This window comes from Gymnoscopelus microlampas, assembly GCF_963454915.1.
Source record: "Gymnoscopelus microlampas genome assembly, chromosome: 11".
NCBI classification, from domain to species: Eukaryota; Metazoa; Chordata; class Actinopteri; order Myctophiformes; family Myctophidae; genus Gymnoscopelus; species Gymnoscopelus microlampas.
In genome coordinates, this window is record NC_139948.1 from 25472317 (window position 1) to 25490900 (window position 18584).

The 18584-nt window shown below is 40.0% G+C and overlaps 3 protein-coding genes across 3 annotated transcripts in view; 1 reads left to right on the forward strand and 2 right to left on the reverse strand.

Moving 5' to 3' along the window:
• The window catches only part of syngr3a (synaptogyrin 3a), a gene marked incomplete at its 3' end in the record, with an annotated part of 9244 nt that extends 8640 nt beyond the window's left edge, over window positions 1–604 (reverse strand). The window contains exon 1 of the mRNA XM_084071095.1: window positions 472–604. Within this exon, the coding sequence (XP_083927221.1) occupies window positions 472–573 (102 nt within the window). The 5' untranslated portion in view covers window positions 574–604. The remainder of the gene's footprint in view (window positions 1–471) is intronic.
• Window positions 605–3270: 2666 nt separating this feature from the next.
• Window positions 3271–5743, reverse strand: gfer (growth factor, augmenter of liver regeneration (ERV1 homolog, S. cerevisiae)). Its single transcript, XM_084072450.1, has 3 exons — window positions 5441–5743; window positions 4162–4376; window positions 3271–3984 (listed from the first exon to the last, which is right to left on the reverse strand). Exons 1-3 carry the CDS (start codon window positions 5666–5668, stop codon window positions 3822–3824), a joined length of 606 nt encoding a protein of 201 aa, XP_083928576.1. The 5' UTR covers window positions 5669–5743; the 3' UTR covers window positions 3271–3821.
• Window positions 5744–6707: 964 nt separating this feature from the next.
• On the forward strand, window positions 6708–16026 carry drg2 (developmentally regulated GTP binding protein 2). Its single transcript, XM_084072449.1, has 14 exons — window positions 6708–6809; window positions 7039–7135; window positions 8163–8323; window positions 9054–9143; window positions 9784–9844; window positions 9965–10055; window positions 10225–10297; window positions 10398–10488; window positions 10866–10963; window positions 11491–11567; window positions 12076–12164; window positions 15205–15263; window positions 15389–15442; window positions 15606–16026. The coding sequence occupies exons 2-14, from the start codon at window positions 7072–7074 to the stop codon at window positions 15690–15692; spliced, it is 1095 nt and encodes a 364-aa protein (XP_083928575.1). The 5' UTR covers window positions 6708–6809; window positions 7039–7071; the 3' UTR covers window positions 15693–16026.
• The last annotated feature ends 2558 nt before the right edge of the window (window positions 16027–18584 follow it).

The window sequence follows — 18584 nt, forward strand, 5'->3', positions numbered from 1 at the left end:
TTAAATTTCAAATACAAAGTGCTTACCTCATGGCCACGGATGTTACAATTATGTTCGGGCTCTCAGAAGTACCCGCACCTTCCATATTGTTAAATAAATAGCATTTTAATCCAATTGGTGGCTATTTTCTCACAGAGTTATTATGTATCAGAGTGCAATACACCTCACAGCCGATAGGGTCGCGTAGTTGAAAGCATATGGCAAAAATACGGAGAAAATGGCCACCAATCGGATTACGATGCTTTTTACTGAACACTACGGAAGATACGGTACTTCTGTGGACCGTACATAATTGCAACATCCGTGGCCATGAGGTAAGCACTTTATATTTGAAATCTGAATGTTTATGTAGATGTACGGGTCGTAAATGGAAAAAATGCAAACACCAGGTTGAAGTTCATCCATGACCATAATGACAGTCATGTTTCAGGGCTACGGCGACAACAGATCTGCCCCTCGGCTCGGTCTTACCCAGGACAGGACCCGCAGGATGGTCTGCGGCTGCTTGGCGAAGGCTATCGGGTCGATGGTGGATCCGGCCCGGCCCGCTCCGAACGATCCCACTCCGTCCATCTTCTGTCGCTCCTCTCGGCTCCACGGCTGGATGGATGGATGGGCTGCTGCTGCTGTGGGTACGGGTCCTCCGTTGCGCGTGCTCTGCTCTGGGGCGCACGACTGTGTGTCAGTGTTACCAGGTTGTGTGAGAGAAATAAGCACCCAGTAACCAGGCCCAAAAGAAGCCACTTAGAGCCACATGAGCACTGTATTGGCTATTTGAAAATATCCGATCTACATGCTCACAAGGTTGTAGATCTGCTATTTTCAAAAATAAATCTTGGAGAAAAAGTGAAAAATTTGAAATATTTTGTTTTAATATTCTAACACATATTTGGTACAGGAGTCCTTGGCACAAAACATTTTAGATGGGGGTTAGGGGACAAATACATGAAAATATTTGAGAACCACTGGTTGAAATAATAATAATTAAAACAAACAAAAGAAACAAGCCCAAATAAGCAACCCGCAACCACCAATATTTACAAGCAACTTTACAGAAAAATAAGCCCAAAGTCGCTTATAATAAGCGGGCATGGCAACACTGAACTGTGTGTGCTGCTGTGTTCGGGGCCGCGCACGACCGATGTGCCCGCGTGCCAGCTTTCAGTTTCCTCACTCACACAATGACGGTAGCATCATGTACCTAGTTGTGTTGCCAACTTGCCATGCCGGCTTATTAAGCGACTTTTGGCTTATTGTTCTGTAGAGTTATTTGTAAAAATTGGTAGTTGCGGGTGGCGTTTTTTTGGGCTTGTTTCTTAAGTGTAGCCTACTTGCTTATTTAGCCTTGCTTCCATTTTTAAAAAAATATTTAAACAAACCAGTGCTTCTCAAATATTTTGTGAGCTTGTAGAGCGGCTATTTTCAAATAGCCAAAGCATATAGGTTTAAAGTTCTCATGTGGCCTAGTTGCTTCTTTTGGGCTTTTTTTCCTAGACCTGGTTGCTTATTTCTCTCACAAAATATGGCAACACTGCTAGCTACTGTCTACCGCCCAGCATCAGCATCATAACGGTCAGAGTCCACAGTCTGCAGCAGATGTGATTATTACAATAAAGGGAACCATCGAGGAGGAACCTTTGCAATAGGAACCAGATGTATCACGGGGCAGTAGCCTATAATAGGCTTATGTCATCATCGATGGTAGGCTATCTGGTGCTTCTGGTAGTTTACCACATCATCATCATCCCACTGGAATTATTACTGTAGGCCTTCTATGGTTCATAATACAAACGCTCACATGGTCAGATTTCAACCAGCAGAGAGCGCTGCTTGACATTGGAGCAAAGGTGGACAGGGATGTAGCAGCAGATAAAATAACCTCAGTCATGGAATGTTTGCTTTTGCTTTATTTGTTCCCAGGCTGTTCCCTTGTTATGTGTGCAAGGGGAACGCTTTTAAAGTGTGTGGTCATAATTTCTATGACCACACACTTTGCATTAAACAACCAAATCTTTGTGGCAAAAAAGTCCACCACTCATGACTACAGCATGTAGTTACAAAGAAAAATACTTGTAACCAGTTATAATAATCAAAATCCAGTATTAACATGCCCCCACACACACGACAAAGTGATGGACACGTGAATGCTCATATGAGAAACACTCAATACACACAAATATTCCCACACTTGTGACATGGAATTACAATCAAATACATATATACTTGTAACATCACACACACACAAACATATTCAAGTATCTTGATAAAAAAATAAAAGGTTCAATAGGCCATATAATTATGACCTTAATTAACTAGACAAGAGAAAATTTAAATATATTAATTGTAATTTGTTGTCAATTATTGAGACAATCAGCAACCAAAGGAGTCAAACTTCAAGAGCATTTCAATGAATGTACACAATTTGCATCAGGATGTTTCATATTTTAAAGTAAACTAAAACAAAAAACGTATTCCTTAAGCAGTGGTTTTCAAAGTTTTAGGGGTCCTTGGGGGGGTTCCAGGGGGTCCCCGGCAAAAATGTGTTAATACATCATCACAATAATTTTAACCACAGCATGTCACTTCGTGCAGTGCTGCAAGCTTGTACATCTGCTAATTTTGAAATATATATATATATATATATATTTTTTTTTTTAACACAAATCTCTACTCGGGGTCCCTGGCACAACATATATTTGAGATGGGGGTCCGCTGCCAAATGCGTATAACTTTGGGGTTCCTTGACATGAAAAAGTTTGATAACCAGTACCCAGGCCTAAAGAATGTGATAAAAAAGCAAACATTATGTGGTTTATCTAAAAGCAATGTGTATCTTCCTCAGTGTTTGTGATAGCAGGATATATGAAGGTGTACATGCCAGCCAGGCAGCCACGCACAGTGAGGTTGGCATTCATATTTCCTTAACCCATGAACCCTAGTGTCCAGGTTCTGGGCATGTGTCATGATGATAGACGACCAAAATAGGAAAACATTTGGCCAGAATAGCAGATCTACAAGCTCACAACAACACGATGCAATGTCGTACAACAAATGGCAGAGGAGGTTAGAATGATTTTTTTTATAGTTTTAAAGAAATGTTAGGGGGCAGAAAAAAAAAAAAAAATGTTCAAGTGTTTATGGATGGTTTTACTGGATGTTGTTCTATACTCTATAAAGATCTTATTTATTTATTTTTGTTCTGGGAATCAGAATCAGATGACAAGCTGATATTGCAGGTCATTGCAGTGGTTGGTAAATATTTATAGATTGTTGTTTTTTTTGGGTGGGGGGCGGGGTAGTTTCAGCTTTACTTAGACGAGATAGCAGACAGGAAAATGAGGGCAGATGGGGGTAAGGACATGCAAAACACGGAATCGAAACATGTGGTCAACACAGACTTTGGTCAACTACCAACACGCCCCATCTCAGCATAGAATCTACAAATATTATTGATGGTGTGGCACTCCTGTCTAAAAGAGGATCTCTATGTGTGGGTGTGTCTGAGATTCCAGGGCTAATCTTTCAAACCACCTGACAGCAGCACATTTCTTGTACACAATGCCAGTAGGCCAAGAAAGTACATATAATATTTGCACACATTGTGACAACGATATCGCCTTGTGGTGAATCATGAGCTTGTAGATCGCTATTTTCCCATAAGAGATTTGGTGTACAGGGATAAAAGGAGGGGGGCAGGTACGGACCCCTGGGAGACCCCTGTCAATTAAGTATATAGGGTTTAAGCGGGTTAGGGTTTAATCCACACACCGTGGCAAGTCCAGCCTGGATCTTCATCTGTCCCTGTACTCAGACATTAAACATCAATCACAGGAGCCGTCTTTCCACCCATCCTTCCATCGCTCATCCACACGTGAGCAGTCAAACTCAGGCTTGCCAAGCCGGGCGTTGACATCGTTATGGAGACGACAGAGCCACTGAGAAAGGGTGTGGCGACTGCTTGCATCTGGCTGATTGCTTTTTAGCCTGAGAAAAGAAAATTATGTCATTAAATATTGGACTACTTCATTTTGTATCTCACAAAGCACAAGGATATTTTTTTAATCTGACAAGACTTTGTTAACTTTTGATTGGTGTAGATAATAGATATAAATAAATAAATAGATATAAAGCATATTAGTGTGACTAGTACAGTGATCTGACCTGCCCCTGAGGTCTTCAGCACATTCGTCACAAGGAAAGAACTTGGAGAAGAGGTTGATGAACTGCCCCATTTCCTGCTGCTGGTTCCGGGAGGGCTGGTCAGGGTAATATGCTGCCATTGTGTGGAGAAAGGACCAGGTGCTACGCCCTAACTCTTCCCTGTCCAATGGACACTGTGGCTCCTTCTGTGGTTCTAGGTCTTCAGTATGTGCCTCCTGAAAGATTGCACAGATGTATAGAGACAGTCTTGGTACTAGGTATTAGATACTTCCAAAACAAGAATAGTAACATAGATCAGGATAGTAAGTACACAATAGTAAACATAAGACAAATTGGTTACATGTTTGAGTCTGGAACTATAGGCTACTAGTTTCAAGCTAGCTTTGACTGGAAGAGTTGAGTTCTGCACACTTCCTTTACACAACAGGAATTAAGCAATTCTTCATCAACATAGTCGTGTGTCAGGCAAACCTCTTCAAGACAAAAATTCAGACAGGTTTGTGACTTTAATGTAGCACCGTTAGCTCTCAACATGGAGTGGCTTGTACAGCCACAGAGTTGTCCTAAAAACTAACCCTGTACAAAGGTCGATGCATAGCTTAAGTTAATATTTGAGTAATGCACAGTGGTGGAAGTAGTGCTGAAATTTGTAATTAAGTAAAAGTATCAATACCACAATGTAGAAATACTGTTACAAGTAAACGTCTGGTGTTCAAGTACTATGCAGTATTAGCCCTGAAACATGACTGTCATACCATGCGTCATGTGAACCATGGCTAATGCAGTATGTACCCTTTCACAAGTTCATCATGTATAAAAATAATCTTTTGAAAATAGCAGATCTACAAGCTCACAATGCATTGCTTGTAAGCTTGTGATCTATTTTCAAATAGCCAATAGGGTAGAAGTTTTTGTAATAATATTAAAAATCTTCAAAGTAACTAGTAACTTGATCTTCTTTTCAAATAATTGTAGTGGAGTAAAAGTATAATATTTGTCTCTGAGATGTAGTGGAGTAAAAGTATAGAAAATTGGAAGTACTCCAGTAAAGTGAAAATACCTCAAAGTTGTACAGTGCTTGAGTACATGTACTTACTAGTTACCTTACACCACTGTTAATACACACAGGCATAGCCAACCCTAACCTTGTCATGATACAGCAATCCTACTAAAGCTCTGTTATTGAACACAGTGCTGCCCATGCTGCTATACCTTATAGTCATTCTCAGACTCAGACATGTTAAAAACCAGACAACCGGGGGCGATGAACTCAGATCACCTGTGCTGCACTTGGAACTGTCTCCTCCTGCTTCTTCTGAACGTTCATCCACGACTTGAAGTCCGTACAGGCCCGACACGGCTTCTTCTTCTTGGGCTCCTCGGTCTGCTCTTTCCCGGGACCCCCCTCCGGTGGCCTACCGGTCATCATGGCCAGAGGAAAGCCTTCAAACCCGGCTGGCTGGGAGGCCGATGCTCCCCTCGGTCCCGTGGACGCAGCCATGTTCATTCCAGTGTTGCCCTATCCGCTTATTATAAGCGACTTTGGGTTTGTTTTTCTGTAAAGTTGCCAAATATTGGTTAGTTGCGGGTTGCGTTTTTTGGGCTTATTTCTAACATGTACTTGCTTATTTAGGCTTGCTTCCAAATTTTAATTATTTTTTAAACCAGTGGTTCTCAAATATTTTCATAAATGTTTTGTGCCAGGGAGCATTTGACTTGTTAGAATGTTCCAATTTTTATTTCAAGAGTTTTCGAAAATAGCAGATCTACAAGCTTGTAGATCTGCTATTTTCAAATCGTTGATTAAAGTGCTCATGTGGCCTCAAGTTGCTTCTTTTGGTCTTGTTTTCATAGACCTGGTTGCTTATTTATCTCCCAAAACCTGGCAACACATATTATAACTCTGATAACAGTCACCTCCTGTCATGCAACATCACCGCAATAAGCACTGCAGCACTGTGTAGGTGCATATTTTCAATAATTAGGTTGATATTTCAAATCTCTCGCTTCGTAAAATAATATATACACAATGGACGACGGTGAAAATACACGTCGTCTTTTTTTTACCAGTTGTGAACTTGTGATACGAAACATCTAACGTTAGCGTGTTTTATTTCGATCGACATTTATGTTTCACACGGAACTTTATTCTGCACGGAACGTCTACAGTGTTGCCATGTCGGCTTATTATAAGCTACTTTTGGCTTGTTTTTCTGTTAAGTCGCTTGTAAATATTGGTAGTTGCGGTTTGCGGTTTTTCTTTACTTGTTTCTAAAGTGTAGTTGCTTATTTTGGGCTTGCTGTTTAATGTTGTTTAAACATTTTCATGCCAACGACCCACAAATGATGTGGTGCTGCTAGGGAGCAGGGACCCCCATACCAGATTTATGTTGTTAAAAATGTTTGTCACATTTGTCACTTTTTTACAAGCATTTTTTTTTAAATGGCAGATCTACAAGCTCACAAGCTTGTAGATCGGTTATTTTCAAATAGTCGTGCTTGTGTGGCCTAGTCGCTTCTTTTGGGCTTGTTTTACTAAACCTGGTTTCTTATTTCTCTCACAAAACCTGGCAACACTAAAGGCTAGTTCCGGTCGGTGACGTCATATTCCTGTACATGCTGCGGACGGAGTCCACCTGAAATAAAGTGTAAATCTACGTTATTTCACAGCTATATAATATATTCACATGCTGTCATTGTTTATGGTACACTCAAATGATCGGATAACACCGCATGCGTTACCCGAGTGCTTGTTGATGTGATTTACCAACTGTTTTATTGCATTTTTCCCTGTCTTTAGCTAGCCATTTAGCTAACTACTATGGAGAGCACTTGACACGTTTCTGTTCTTTATGAGACGGTTTCTTTTATTTCCAGGAGTGTGATCGGTGAACCGTTTGCCTCGCCAACATGGGGATCCTGGAGAAAATCGCCGAGATCGAGCGAGAAATCGGTCGAACGCAGAAAAACAAAGGTGAATGAGACAGTGCCATTGCAGAGCCAAATCCACTCCTAAAAGAAGCTGTTGCCAGCTGTGTGAAATGAAATAATTTCATTCTCTGATCTTCATCTAACAAGTTAACCTAGCCGCAAGAAACTCTTTGATTTTATTTTTAATAGATATATATCATATCTGGAATGTAGAGTTGCAATATCAACCCTTGACAGTCCATACATCCAAACAGAAAAGTCCTATCTGATTGTATTAAACAACGTTCAACTCACCAAAATTGCAGCTGTACGGAAAGCTTGAATTATCCTCTTTCTATCCGAAAAGTTTTTATTTCATACAAATCCAGTATAGACATGTTATGAGCTACTTTCTGTCCAGAAATTCCGTGCAGGTGATAATGTTTGGTTATGGTGGAGTTTGGAAGCGCTCGTTTTCAATAACACAACGTCCTGCTGCCTCCTGTATTATGTGAAATTTCGAAACGGGTGGTATGAAGCACCGGTGAGTGATTTACCACGAGTGCTTCCAAACTCGCAACACTTTGGAAAACAAATAATCCCCTGCACGGAATTTCTTGACAGAAAGTAGCTCACATGTCTATGGTGGATTTTTATGAAACAAAAAAACAAAACATTGCAGATATAAAGAGGATAATTCAAGCTTTCCATACAGCTGCAATGTTGGTGATTTGAACATTGTTTATTTGACTTTTCTGTTTGGATCTATGGGCTGTCAAGGAATGGTATGCAACTCTAGATTCCAGATATCAAAAATTTAATCTAAGAGTTGCTTGCGACTAAAATTAACCATGTATGTTGTCACTGTTCTGCTGTGATTGTTAATAAGTGATACTTAATGCTGGTGAATGTGGTTGAGATCTTTAGAATCTGTTTTATGCGCTCATAATCTCGAGCAGATTTAAACGTTTAATTCACTTTTTGTGTTAACATTTTGTGCGTTATTTGTTACATAAACTACACCATTACTTCTAGTTAAGGTTTTGAATTATTCAAAATGTACAATTTCCTTTTTCCATTTATGACTTCAGCCACTGAGTACCATCTGGGCTTGCTGAAGGCCAAGCTAGCCAAGTACAGAGCTCAGCTGCTAGAGCCTTCTAAGTCAGCAGGCGCCAAAGGAGAGGGTTTCGATGTAATGAAATCTGGTGATGCTCGTGTTGCTCTCATTGGTTTCCCCTCTGTGGGTAAGGTGAGTCAACTGAAAGGGTGTGGGGTCTTCTTAAGCAGTTGAACACCAGCATACATATTCTGGGGGGAACATTAGCCAAAAATAGAAGATCTACAAGGCTTGTGAGCTTATAGATCGCTGTGTAGCCCATGGGAATACAGTCAACTAAGTATAGGGCCCAGGGGAACTAAATACGGTATAGGGTTTAAGTGGGGGAGTTCAGGATGACATGCAAAAACTACACACACTAACAGCTAATGCAACAGTTTAAAGATACTTGTCATGTCACTCCTGAGTCATGACACACATCCAAAAATCCCTTAAAAAATCCTTTACACTAACATTGGACGTGACTGTCAACCCTGACCCCGTCTGATGAAGACGGCGGTCAGACAGTGGTCTGATGAAGAGCCGGTAGGGTCGACACGTAACATCCAATGTTGGTGTAAGGAATCAATACATGTTTACGCTTTGAAGCATGACCCAGTGTGCAGACTTTATTCTTTTTGCATTCTGACCTCAGCCCAGCACCTATTTTTTTAGTGAGTGGATGTGCGTGCCTTATTGTTTGTTTCTGGTACTCATGACACACGTGGCATAGTTAGTTGTGTGTGCCTTGTGATCACATTGGCTCATTAGAACAAGTCATTACATTTGGCATGTGTGGGGGAACCCAGAAGAAACAGGCCGGTGTACTCTGACCTTTCATTTTTAGAAACATTCATATAACTCAGCCTTATGTTTCCTGTAGTCCACCTTCCTTAGCTTGATGACATCAACAGCCAGTGAAGCAGCTAACTATGAATTTACCACCCTCACCTGCATACCTGGCGTCATAGAGGTATGTACTCGGAAACACTTAAAAATATTCTACTATTTTACGATAGCCTTAGCTAACCATGGAAACGGGAATCGTTGAGTCTTTCCTTAACGTTTGGATACTGTCCTACCGTATCTTCTTCCGCTAGCAGATGTTCAAGGAAGTGACGTTCTGCAGAACAAAAATCTTGTGCTGTTTTTTTTTTTCAAAATTCAACTTGTTTAGCTCTTTTGATTTGGAACCTGGACTGGATTCACAGATCCGGTTCTTCAGATAGTAAAACCAACAGGAAGGAAGTGTTGTGATATTATATTGGCAGAATCAGCTTTGTTTGCGTTCATTTACGGGCAAAAAGAGTGACGTTGAGAGCTGTTTCACCTTGCAATGTAAGCCAACAGTTAGTACACAACCCAAACCTCTACAAAAGTGTCCTTCCGCTTTAATGACGGGATCTGGAAATTGGCCTGTTGCACTCTTAAAAACAACATGGATAACATTTATATAAGAAAATCGCTTCAGAATTTGATATTAACAGCTGAATTCTGCAGAACTGCACTTCCCTGTAGGGTTTTGCCAAACAGTAAGGTAAGAATCAAAACATTCGTGTTTCCAGGAATTAGCCTTAGCATCCTATCTATATAATTCCTTTTATGTTTTTCAGTACAAGGGGGCCAACATACAGCTGCTTGATTTGCCTGGAATCATTGAGGGTGCTGCCCAAGGTATTCTTAGTTTCAACATTCTTAATTTCTTTGGCTAAAACTCCAGATAGATAATTGTTTTGGTGTTTGCTAAACACTGTTTGCTGCAGTTTGATAATTATACATTTGACCTCTTCTTAGGAAAGGGTAGAGGTCGGCAGGTCATTGCTGTTGCCAGGACAGCAGATGTTGTCATCATGATGTTGGACGCCACCAAGGGAGATGTTCAGAGGTGAGCGATTGCTGCTGCTGTGTGTGTGTGTGTGTGTGTGTGTGCAAGTGGTAGAGTTTGAGTGTTAGTGAATGAATGTGTGTTGGGGCAGAGGGGTGATGGTTTGTTAGAATATTGTTCCATAATCGTTATGTATAAAACTGTTTCTTTTCCTTTTAAACCCTTACAGAGCACTTCTAGAAAAAGAGTTAGAATCAGTGGGCATTAGACTCAACGTGGAAAAACCCAATATTTATTTCAAGGTAGTTTTCCTTTCCTTTCCCCTCATCATTTCCTCAAAATCTTACTCTCATCCCCACACGAGCACAGTGTGACTGTAGAGTGTTGTTTCTCTTCCCGTAGCCCAAGAAAGGTGGAGGCCTCTCCTACAACTCCACCGTTCCTCTCACCATGTGCTCAGAGAAGCTTGTGCAACTTATTCTTCATGAATACAGTATCCTTCATTAATGTGTCTTTCTCTGGCATTGTGTGTGTGTGGGGTGGGGGGGGGGGGGGCTTTGAGCATGAGCTTAAGGCAATACCACTCGTCAACCACTAGTGATCCTACCCAAACACAGGGTCTAAATTTCTCAATAGAAGAGTAGGGAGACCAGACCACCTAACCCCATTGCAGATGTGCTAGTTATATGGTATTGATATACATGTACGATACAGATTGATCATAATAAGAGCGTTTTATTCACACACACAAAGAAGTTCTGGATTGCAGCTTTAGATTATCATTCTGGATGTTGTGGTGGTGTGACTCTTCTGGACTCATAGGGCCCTATTGATGTCCTATAAGTTTGTATCTTTAACATCACTCTTTAGAAATCTTCAATGCAGAGGTCCTGTTCAGGGAGGACAGCACACCGGACGAGTTCATCGATGTCATCGTCGGGAACAGAGTTTATATGCCTTGCCTATATGTACGCCAATGTCTAAATCAATTTATAATGGAATTTATCATGCCCTAACTTAGGGCTGGACGATATGACTTCAAATCAGTAGCATGATTATTTAAAACCTTTGCTTCGATTACGATTAATTATGAAAAATAAATAAATCGTCAAAATAGCAGATCTACAAGCTCAGAACGTGCCACAACTTACGATGGGACGCGTTGTGAGCTTATAGATGGGATATTTATTTCTATTTTTGTACACCACCATTGTACAACCAAGTACAGTACAGGGTTAATCAGGCTAATCTATTTAGCTTCTTATCGATTAATTGATATAAAAGATTTTGTATAAAAAAAAAATATATACAGTATACTGTATTAACTTGCTTCTCGATTATTTAGCTTTTTGTCAGTTATTGGTTCTAAATATGATTCTTTCTATGTATTTTCAGTTAATTTCCCAGTGTGTGCCATGTGTTTCCTTGCATGTTTTAACTCTTCTTGAAGTTGTGACACGACTTGTTTTCATTTGTGTGCTTGTTTGATGTGAAGGTCTACAACAAGGTGGATCAGATCTCCATTGAGGAGGTGAACCGCCTGGCACACAAACCTAACAGCGTTGTCATCAGGTCAGTGTGTGCGTGGTTGTGGTGTGAGTTGGTTACGTGTTCATACACCATGACTTACAGTATATTGTAGGTGTCGCCAAAAACCTTGTTTGTCCAAATGTGTTACTTTTTAGGAAATGAAAAAAAAATAACCTTTTGTTCCAATGTATCCAAAGTAGTTATGTAGTCACAAACTCTTGTTGATACTTTTCATTGGTTAAATATTTATAAAACACATACAGATCTAACCACTTTAAATCTGGCGTCCCTATTTTGGCCATGTCATCATTATTGGTGAAAATGTTTAAAAAAATAATACAGAAAATAGCAGACTGGATCTACAAGCTCACAATCTGTCCCATCATGACACGTGAGCTTGTAGGTTGGATAAGACCACCTAGATGAAGCGTTCATTTATGAAAAAATCATAAAAGGATTAAGTACAGAGATAAAAGTTTTCTGCCTTAGAGCGACAATATGTGTGATTTAATTATTATTCTTTTTTTGACTGTGTATCTTTGTGCCTCAGTTGTGGGATGAGCCTGAACCTGGACTACCTTCTGGAGACGCTGTGGGAATACCTGGCTCTGATCTGCATTTACACTAAGAAGAGAGGAGGTAGAGACACACACACACACACACACACACACACACACACACACACACACACACACACACACACACACACACACACACTATTACACACTTCTTCCCTTCCCTAACTTCTTGGTTCACTTAAAAAAGGGCTGACTTTGGTTTGTTTAAAAAAGGACCATTACCATAAAACCTTTAATAGTAGACAAGGCCTCTGTTTACCTCAACTGGGGAGCCTCACTTTTGCACTGTTCTGTTACTTTTCTTAAATACATGTGCAAGAACTGTGTTGTTATTATTTATTTCTTATGAAACAAATAACTTGTAGGAAAGAGGCAGCAGACAGGTTTTAGCTATGTCCCAGAGTAATGGGCTGAGCCTGTTTGGCATTGAAACCCTTAACAGACTCTACAGCAGTGGTAACCAACCTTTTCAAGCCCAAGAACACATTTTATTTCCAATTGTAAGCCATGATGTACCACTAAAATATTTTTTTGAAAAAACACTTGCATGATTGCAATTTCTGACAGGCTCAATGCATGTGCATACATCCACACAAAGACTAGTAATAAGAATAAAGATGATAGTTATATAATCAATGCCTAAATATTAAGAAAAACGTATTAGAAATATAAATATTAGGGCAAAAATACAAATACACTTCTTTGTTTTTTAAATAAAACAAAACACAAGGGACATGAAATAAATTGCTTTTACAGATTTCTTCTCTTCAATGCACAATATTTTGTTTCTCAGTTCTCAATTTCTCAGAATTTTCACATTTACAGATATTCTGTTCAAATGACAAAAATGCATCCATGACCATATTTTTGCACAGATATGGTGACAGATACAATACTCTCAGGATCAGCCCACCTTTAATGAGACTTCTATGACTGCACATTATCTGCAAGCCATTTGAAATCTCGTTGATACTTAGTGAATGCCAGTCTGAGGCAGTCATTAAGATGTGAGTCAGTCATACGAGTTATAAACTTGGATTTTATTATTTTCAAGTAGGCGTGCAGCTTAAGTGCACAAGACACAATCAGGGGATACTTCACAATTGACCAGAAGTCCAGGTTTCTAGCTCTGCCCTCCAGTTGGTAGTCAGTTAGTAGCTCAAAAATCTCCATTTCAACACCTGTAGTTAATGCAAACACATCCTGCATTTTAACTGACAGCTGTTCAATGTCAATACTGAGGAAAGGGTTTGATACAAAAGCAGCTACTTAACTCATGCCTTGTACCTCAACAAATCTACGGCCAAATTCTGATTTCAGTCCAATAACCAAGCATCGTCAGACATCAATGATCTGCTCATACTCCTCGTCCCTCAACTTCAGAAAAATGATGATCTCTGGCAGTAAATCCAGAGAACGCTGCAGCACGTTGCCCCGACTGAGCCACCTAACGTCTGCATGAAGTATATCAAACCTCCATATGCAGAGTCAGTGCCAGTGCTCATTGACATTTTCAGATTCTTCTTTAAGAAGATTAGTTAACATTCTTTGAAAAGTTATGATTTTTTTCCCATTCCAAGTGGCTATGACTGACCACTTTAGCCCTATTTTATAACTATCTGAAAATAGCTGATCTACAAGCTCACAACATGCATCGCTATGCGTTGTGAGCTTGTAGATCTGCTATTTTCAAACATATTTGTACTTTACTACTGGTACTTTAAGTATATTTTGATGCCAATAATTTTGTACTTTTACTCAAGTAGCATTTTGAACACAGGCCTAAAAGGTATTTCTACATTGTGGTATTGCTACTTTTACTTAAGTAAAATATCTGAGTACTTCTTCCACCACTTGTGCTCAAATGCGATCTGCTGCAATGGCACTTTGTAACGTTGTAGAACACTGTTTGAAGATTTAAATCGAGCGTTCTCCACCACTGAAAAGGCTTGCATGTCACGAGACTGCGCTCGTTATTTCTTGAGCACGACCCGCGAGTTGAATTATGTGTGCGCGGAATGTAGGCTACAGGAAAACAACGACGCATGGCTACCCTTTGACCAGCGTTGCCAGATTTTGTGAGAAACAAGCAACCAGGTCTATGAAAAGAAGTCCAAAATAAGCGACTAGGGCAGTTCAGTCCAACTTTATTGTTGAATGTTGTTTTAGAGCAGTGGTTCACAAACATTTTCATGTCAAGGACGAATATATTGGGGGTCCTTGAAGGACCCCCAATATATTCAAGCGACTTTACAGAAAAACAAGCCCAAAGTAGCTTATAATAAGCAGACTTGGCAACACTGCCTTAGACGCACTAGTCTAGTCTACACTACACAAATTCTGTGAATTGTCGATGGCTGCCCGTTTGCCACTGGGCCCACCCCGCGATCGACTTACAAGGCTTTGATGATCTACCAGTAGATCGTAATCGACTGGTTGGTTACCCCTGCTCTACAGTGATCACAACTCGGTCCGCTTTTCCACCAATGGGCTGGGAAAACAGTGAAAGTTCTGGGTCACTTTTACACCATCTCAAATCCGAGTCAAATGATTATGTAACTGGACACAGTAGTTCACTAGCAGGAGAACTCAACAAACATAGGGCACAACAAACAACCATGGTGATCTTTGTTTACAAGTTGCCCGTGGATATTCAGCCTTCCTAGTGGCATTGGTAAAGGAAATGTTATACAGCCATCGGGCACTCTGGCATGCAAGTTTTATTAGGCTACTTAGAAAACGTGAGCCAGAATGCTGTTTCTCTTGAAAAGTGAAACTCTGAATGAAAGAGTAGTGAGTAATGATAACTAGTATGTTATGAACGTTTTTGTACATGAATAATTACTGCTATGGAAATCGTGGTGAATTGTCTGACACCGCCCTTATGGTAATTAAACATATTTAAATGTATTTAATTAGGGTCATTTGAGACCAAGCCATTAGTTGAGCTATTATGCCATTATTATAGAGGTTGCACAATATACAGTGTGTGAAAACACCCTCACCGTCCTTCGCATGTGTACACAAATGCATAGTTGCGTACACACAATTAATGATTAATCTTGTTGTTGCTCATTGCATTCTAAATTCTTCTTTGCCAGAGCGTCCAGACTTTGGTGATGCCATCATTATGAGAAGAGGAGCTAGTGTAGAACATGTGGTGAGTACTATACCTACATCTACAGACAAGGTTACCATCTCCTTAACGGCATATGCATGTAACATGACACCCAGACATTTGCATAAGGCATTCATAAATTCACCTGTTGTTCTTTCTGCCTCCAGTGCCATCGAATCCACAGAACTTTAGCCAGTCATTTTAAATATGCCCTGGTTTGGGTGAGTTTTATTTCCTTTATTCTATTTGTGGTGTCACAGCAGTTCAAAAAACCTTGGCCCTCATGCCCCTCTGTCCAAAGAAACCTTCATTCTGTGATGACTCTGTGACACACAGCTTCCTTTTTATATGGATCTAAGTGTGATTGTATTTTCTGTCTTCCAGGGCACTAGCACCAAGTACAGCCCTCAGAGGGTGGGACTTACGCACATTATGGAACACGAAGATGTCATTCAGGTCGTTAAGAAGTAAACCAGGCGTCCTAATTGGACAGAGAAGTGACGATTTTGTGGGAGGAGCTGGAATGCAAAAAGAAAAGGAAAGACGGTCATTTATTCGGAGCACCGTTGTACAGAGTAGATATACAGCAAAATCAAAGTCAACATCATTCTTATTTTATATATGAAACTAAACAAGAACAACAAAATTATAACCAGAATGGTCGGAACTGATACGTTTGTTGTGGGCAGGAAATGGCATATTTTACTTTGCGTTACAATTACTTTTGATTGTGAAAAAGATGGCATTCTAAAGACTCTTTCTGAGAGTAAAATGTAAGAAAGTAATAAATTCCAAAATGCTGAAATGTCGTCTGTATTTATTTTGTTTCAGAAGTATTCATCACCCATTTACTGCCAATGTAATAAGTGATTTTAATAGAATTTGTATAAAATATGTTTTCCCCCCAATCAGCAAAACCCTGAGCAATTGCTTTTTATTTCCAAAAAGGACATGAAAAGATTGGGGGGAAAGTGGCCTACAGTAATTCTAGAATGTTTTATTTCCCAATCACAAACCCAGTTCACTGCTCTAAGCATTGCTCTGCTGGACTGGGGTGGTTATGTATAATGGATATGGGTATGTATCTACCTAGGTTAATAGTGAATTGTTTACACATTGAAGAGCTACACTGGATAGACGATTAACTTAATGGGATTTTTTTTAAATGTTGATCAAGTGAAACATGATGCTCTGCTGGAAAAGTTTTATAATTGGCATCTCTTATTACCCTCATCTGACTGGTAGAACACAGTATGTGTCCTCTTGTCTCTTGGGAATCGGAAGGTTCCTGGTTCAATTCCTGGCTAATAGGAAGTGTCCTTGAGTAAAGACACAGCTGCTCCCCATGGGCGCTGTTATATATATATATATATATATATATATATATATATATATATATATATATATATATATATATATATATATAATAAATAGAATAGTTCTCCACTTATCTCATCGTTAAATGCCGAGGGTGTACTTGGAAAATTCCCCCAAAACAACTAAAGGGAACACAATTATTATATATTCTAGGTAAAGTTACAGCAGTGATATTGAATATAAAGAAAAGAATAAATATAAAGTATTGTTGCCCAATATACAACAGGAAGCTGGCTATGGCATGAAATGGCTATGCATATTCTCAATGATGATTGTCAGTATTGTAAATATTTTTTATACATTTTGAACTTGTGAAAAGGGACATTCTGCACAATGAGTACTTTTACTTTTGGTACTTTAAGTACATTTTGATACCAATACTTTTACTCAAGTACATTTTGGAATTCCAGACTTTTACTTTTAACAGAGTATTTCTACATTGCCGAATTGATACTTTTACTTAAGTAAAACAATTGAGTACTTTTCCCACCACTGGATGTTTGCTCATTGTTGTTGTCTACTTGTTGAACACACCCCTGTATTACAGCCTTACCTGCAAACCTTCATCCCTCCATACCTGTAACAGGTGTACACTCACCTTTGACCCCTCTCCTGTGTAGTTCCCTCCTCGGGCAGGCCAGCCGTTTTATCTTCTGAAAGCATAGCATCCTACTCCGCCCAATTCACTAGCACACACACAGCACAGGCATAATAGCAGCCCCATTAAAAATTCACAAGCATCTATTCGTCCCATACAACACAGCGAGGGGAGAGGAGCGCGCGAGAGAGAGAGAGTGGTAGGTTCTTAATGAAATACAGGAGAGAGAGAGAGAGAGAGCCTGCGAATTGACACTGTGCTGACCCGCTTCCAGAGTCACCTGGGGCCGGTGCGTTTGTTTCAACATCCCGTAGAAGATGCCTGTTGGTCGGAGCCAGTCGTGGACGGAGACGTTCTGCTTCGGGATAACACGAGGCAGGGACATAGTAATAATGATATAAGGGAGAAAGGAGAAGACAAAAGGTAAAGGATGAGTCATGAGAGTGAGCTGAGTAGAGCCTACCTGTGTGTGCGTGGTGCAGGCAGGCATGACACTTGATGCTGCCTGGCCCCATATGGCATGGCGTGTGTGTATCCTCGCGTCACCAGGCTTTCTGTGTGTGTGTGTGTGTGTGTGTGTGTGTGTGTGTGTGTGTGTGTGTGTGTGTGTGTGTGTGTGTGTACACTGTCAGCATAGATAATTGACTGTAGAGTTGCCAGTGTGTGCCTGGCCTGCCCTGCTGAAACGTCGTTTCAGTTTTGTAGAGTGCTAACTCTATGCCATAGAGTTAGCTAAACACTACACCATAGAGTCTATGGTGTTGTCTTTAGCTATCAAATTATGTTATTATTCACACTCACACATAAATAAATAAGTGTGTGTGTGTGTGTGTGTGTGTGTGTGTGTGCACGTGCCTGCATGCGTGCGTGCGTGTGTGAGGGGGTTCTCTTGTATGCAAGAGAACAGCTTAATGCTTTGCTTAGCTTAGCACTAGAACAACCATTATAGACTAATGAAAATTAGTTACACCTGTGTAAGGTGTGTTCGTTATTATTTTATATTAGTGGTTGGAATATGATATGATAATACCTACTCCCATTTTTACTATTAACAAATACATTTCTTGCAATTATGTGCTTTATCTATTTGGTGAGGTCACTGTCAAACTGATCACTCAAGATCATTCCACCATTAGGCCAAATCTGAGCTGATCACTAAGGGGGAATTTAGGTCTATTTTCATTTTGTTTTATTACAGTTGGCAACTAACAGTGATTGCTTTTAAATGGTCAACTGTGCACCTACAAGGTGCATTGCATAAGATTTAACTATCTTAGTTCTTGACCCTGATTATAGCAGTGTGATGTTTTTGCTGCTCTCTTCACCAGGTCACTCTTGGAAAAAAGAGATTTTTTTAATCTGGATAAATAAAGGATGAATGAATGAGT

Excerpts from the sequence above, each read along its gene's own strand:
- gfer (XM_084072450.1), bottom strand. The coding sequence starts at position 5,668 with ATGAACATGGCTGCGTCCACGGGACCGAGGGGAGCATCGGCCTCCCAG. Across the intron at positions 4,377-5,440 it reads CAGTTCCAAGTGCAGCACAG|GAGGCACATACTGAAGACCT; the intron begins GTGATCTGAGTT and ends GCAATCTTTCAG. Across the intron at positions 3,985-4,161 it reads GCTGAAGACCTCAGGGGCAG|GCTAAAAAGCAATCAGCCAG; the intron begins GTCAGATCACTG and ends TTCTTTTCTCAG.
- drg2 (XM_084072449.1), top strand. The coding sequence starts at position 7,072 with ATGGGGATCCTGGAGAAAATCGCCGAGATCGAGCGAGAAATCGGTCGA. Across the intron at positions 9,144-9,783 it reads GCATACCTGGCGTCATAGAG|TACAAGGGGGCCAACATACA; the intron begins GTATGTACTCGG and ends TATGTTTTTCAG. Across the intron at positions 9,845-9,964 it reads CATTGAGGGTGCTGCCCAAG|GAAAGGGTAGAGGTCGGCAG; the intron begins GTATTCTTAGTT and ends ACCTCTTCTTAG.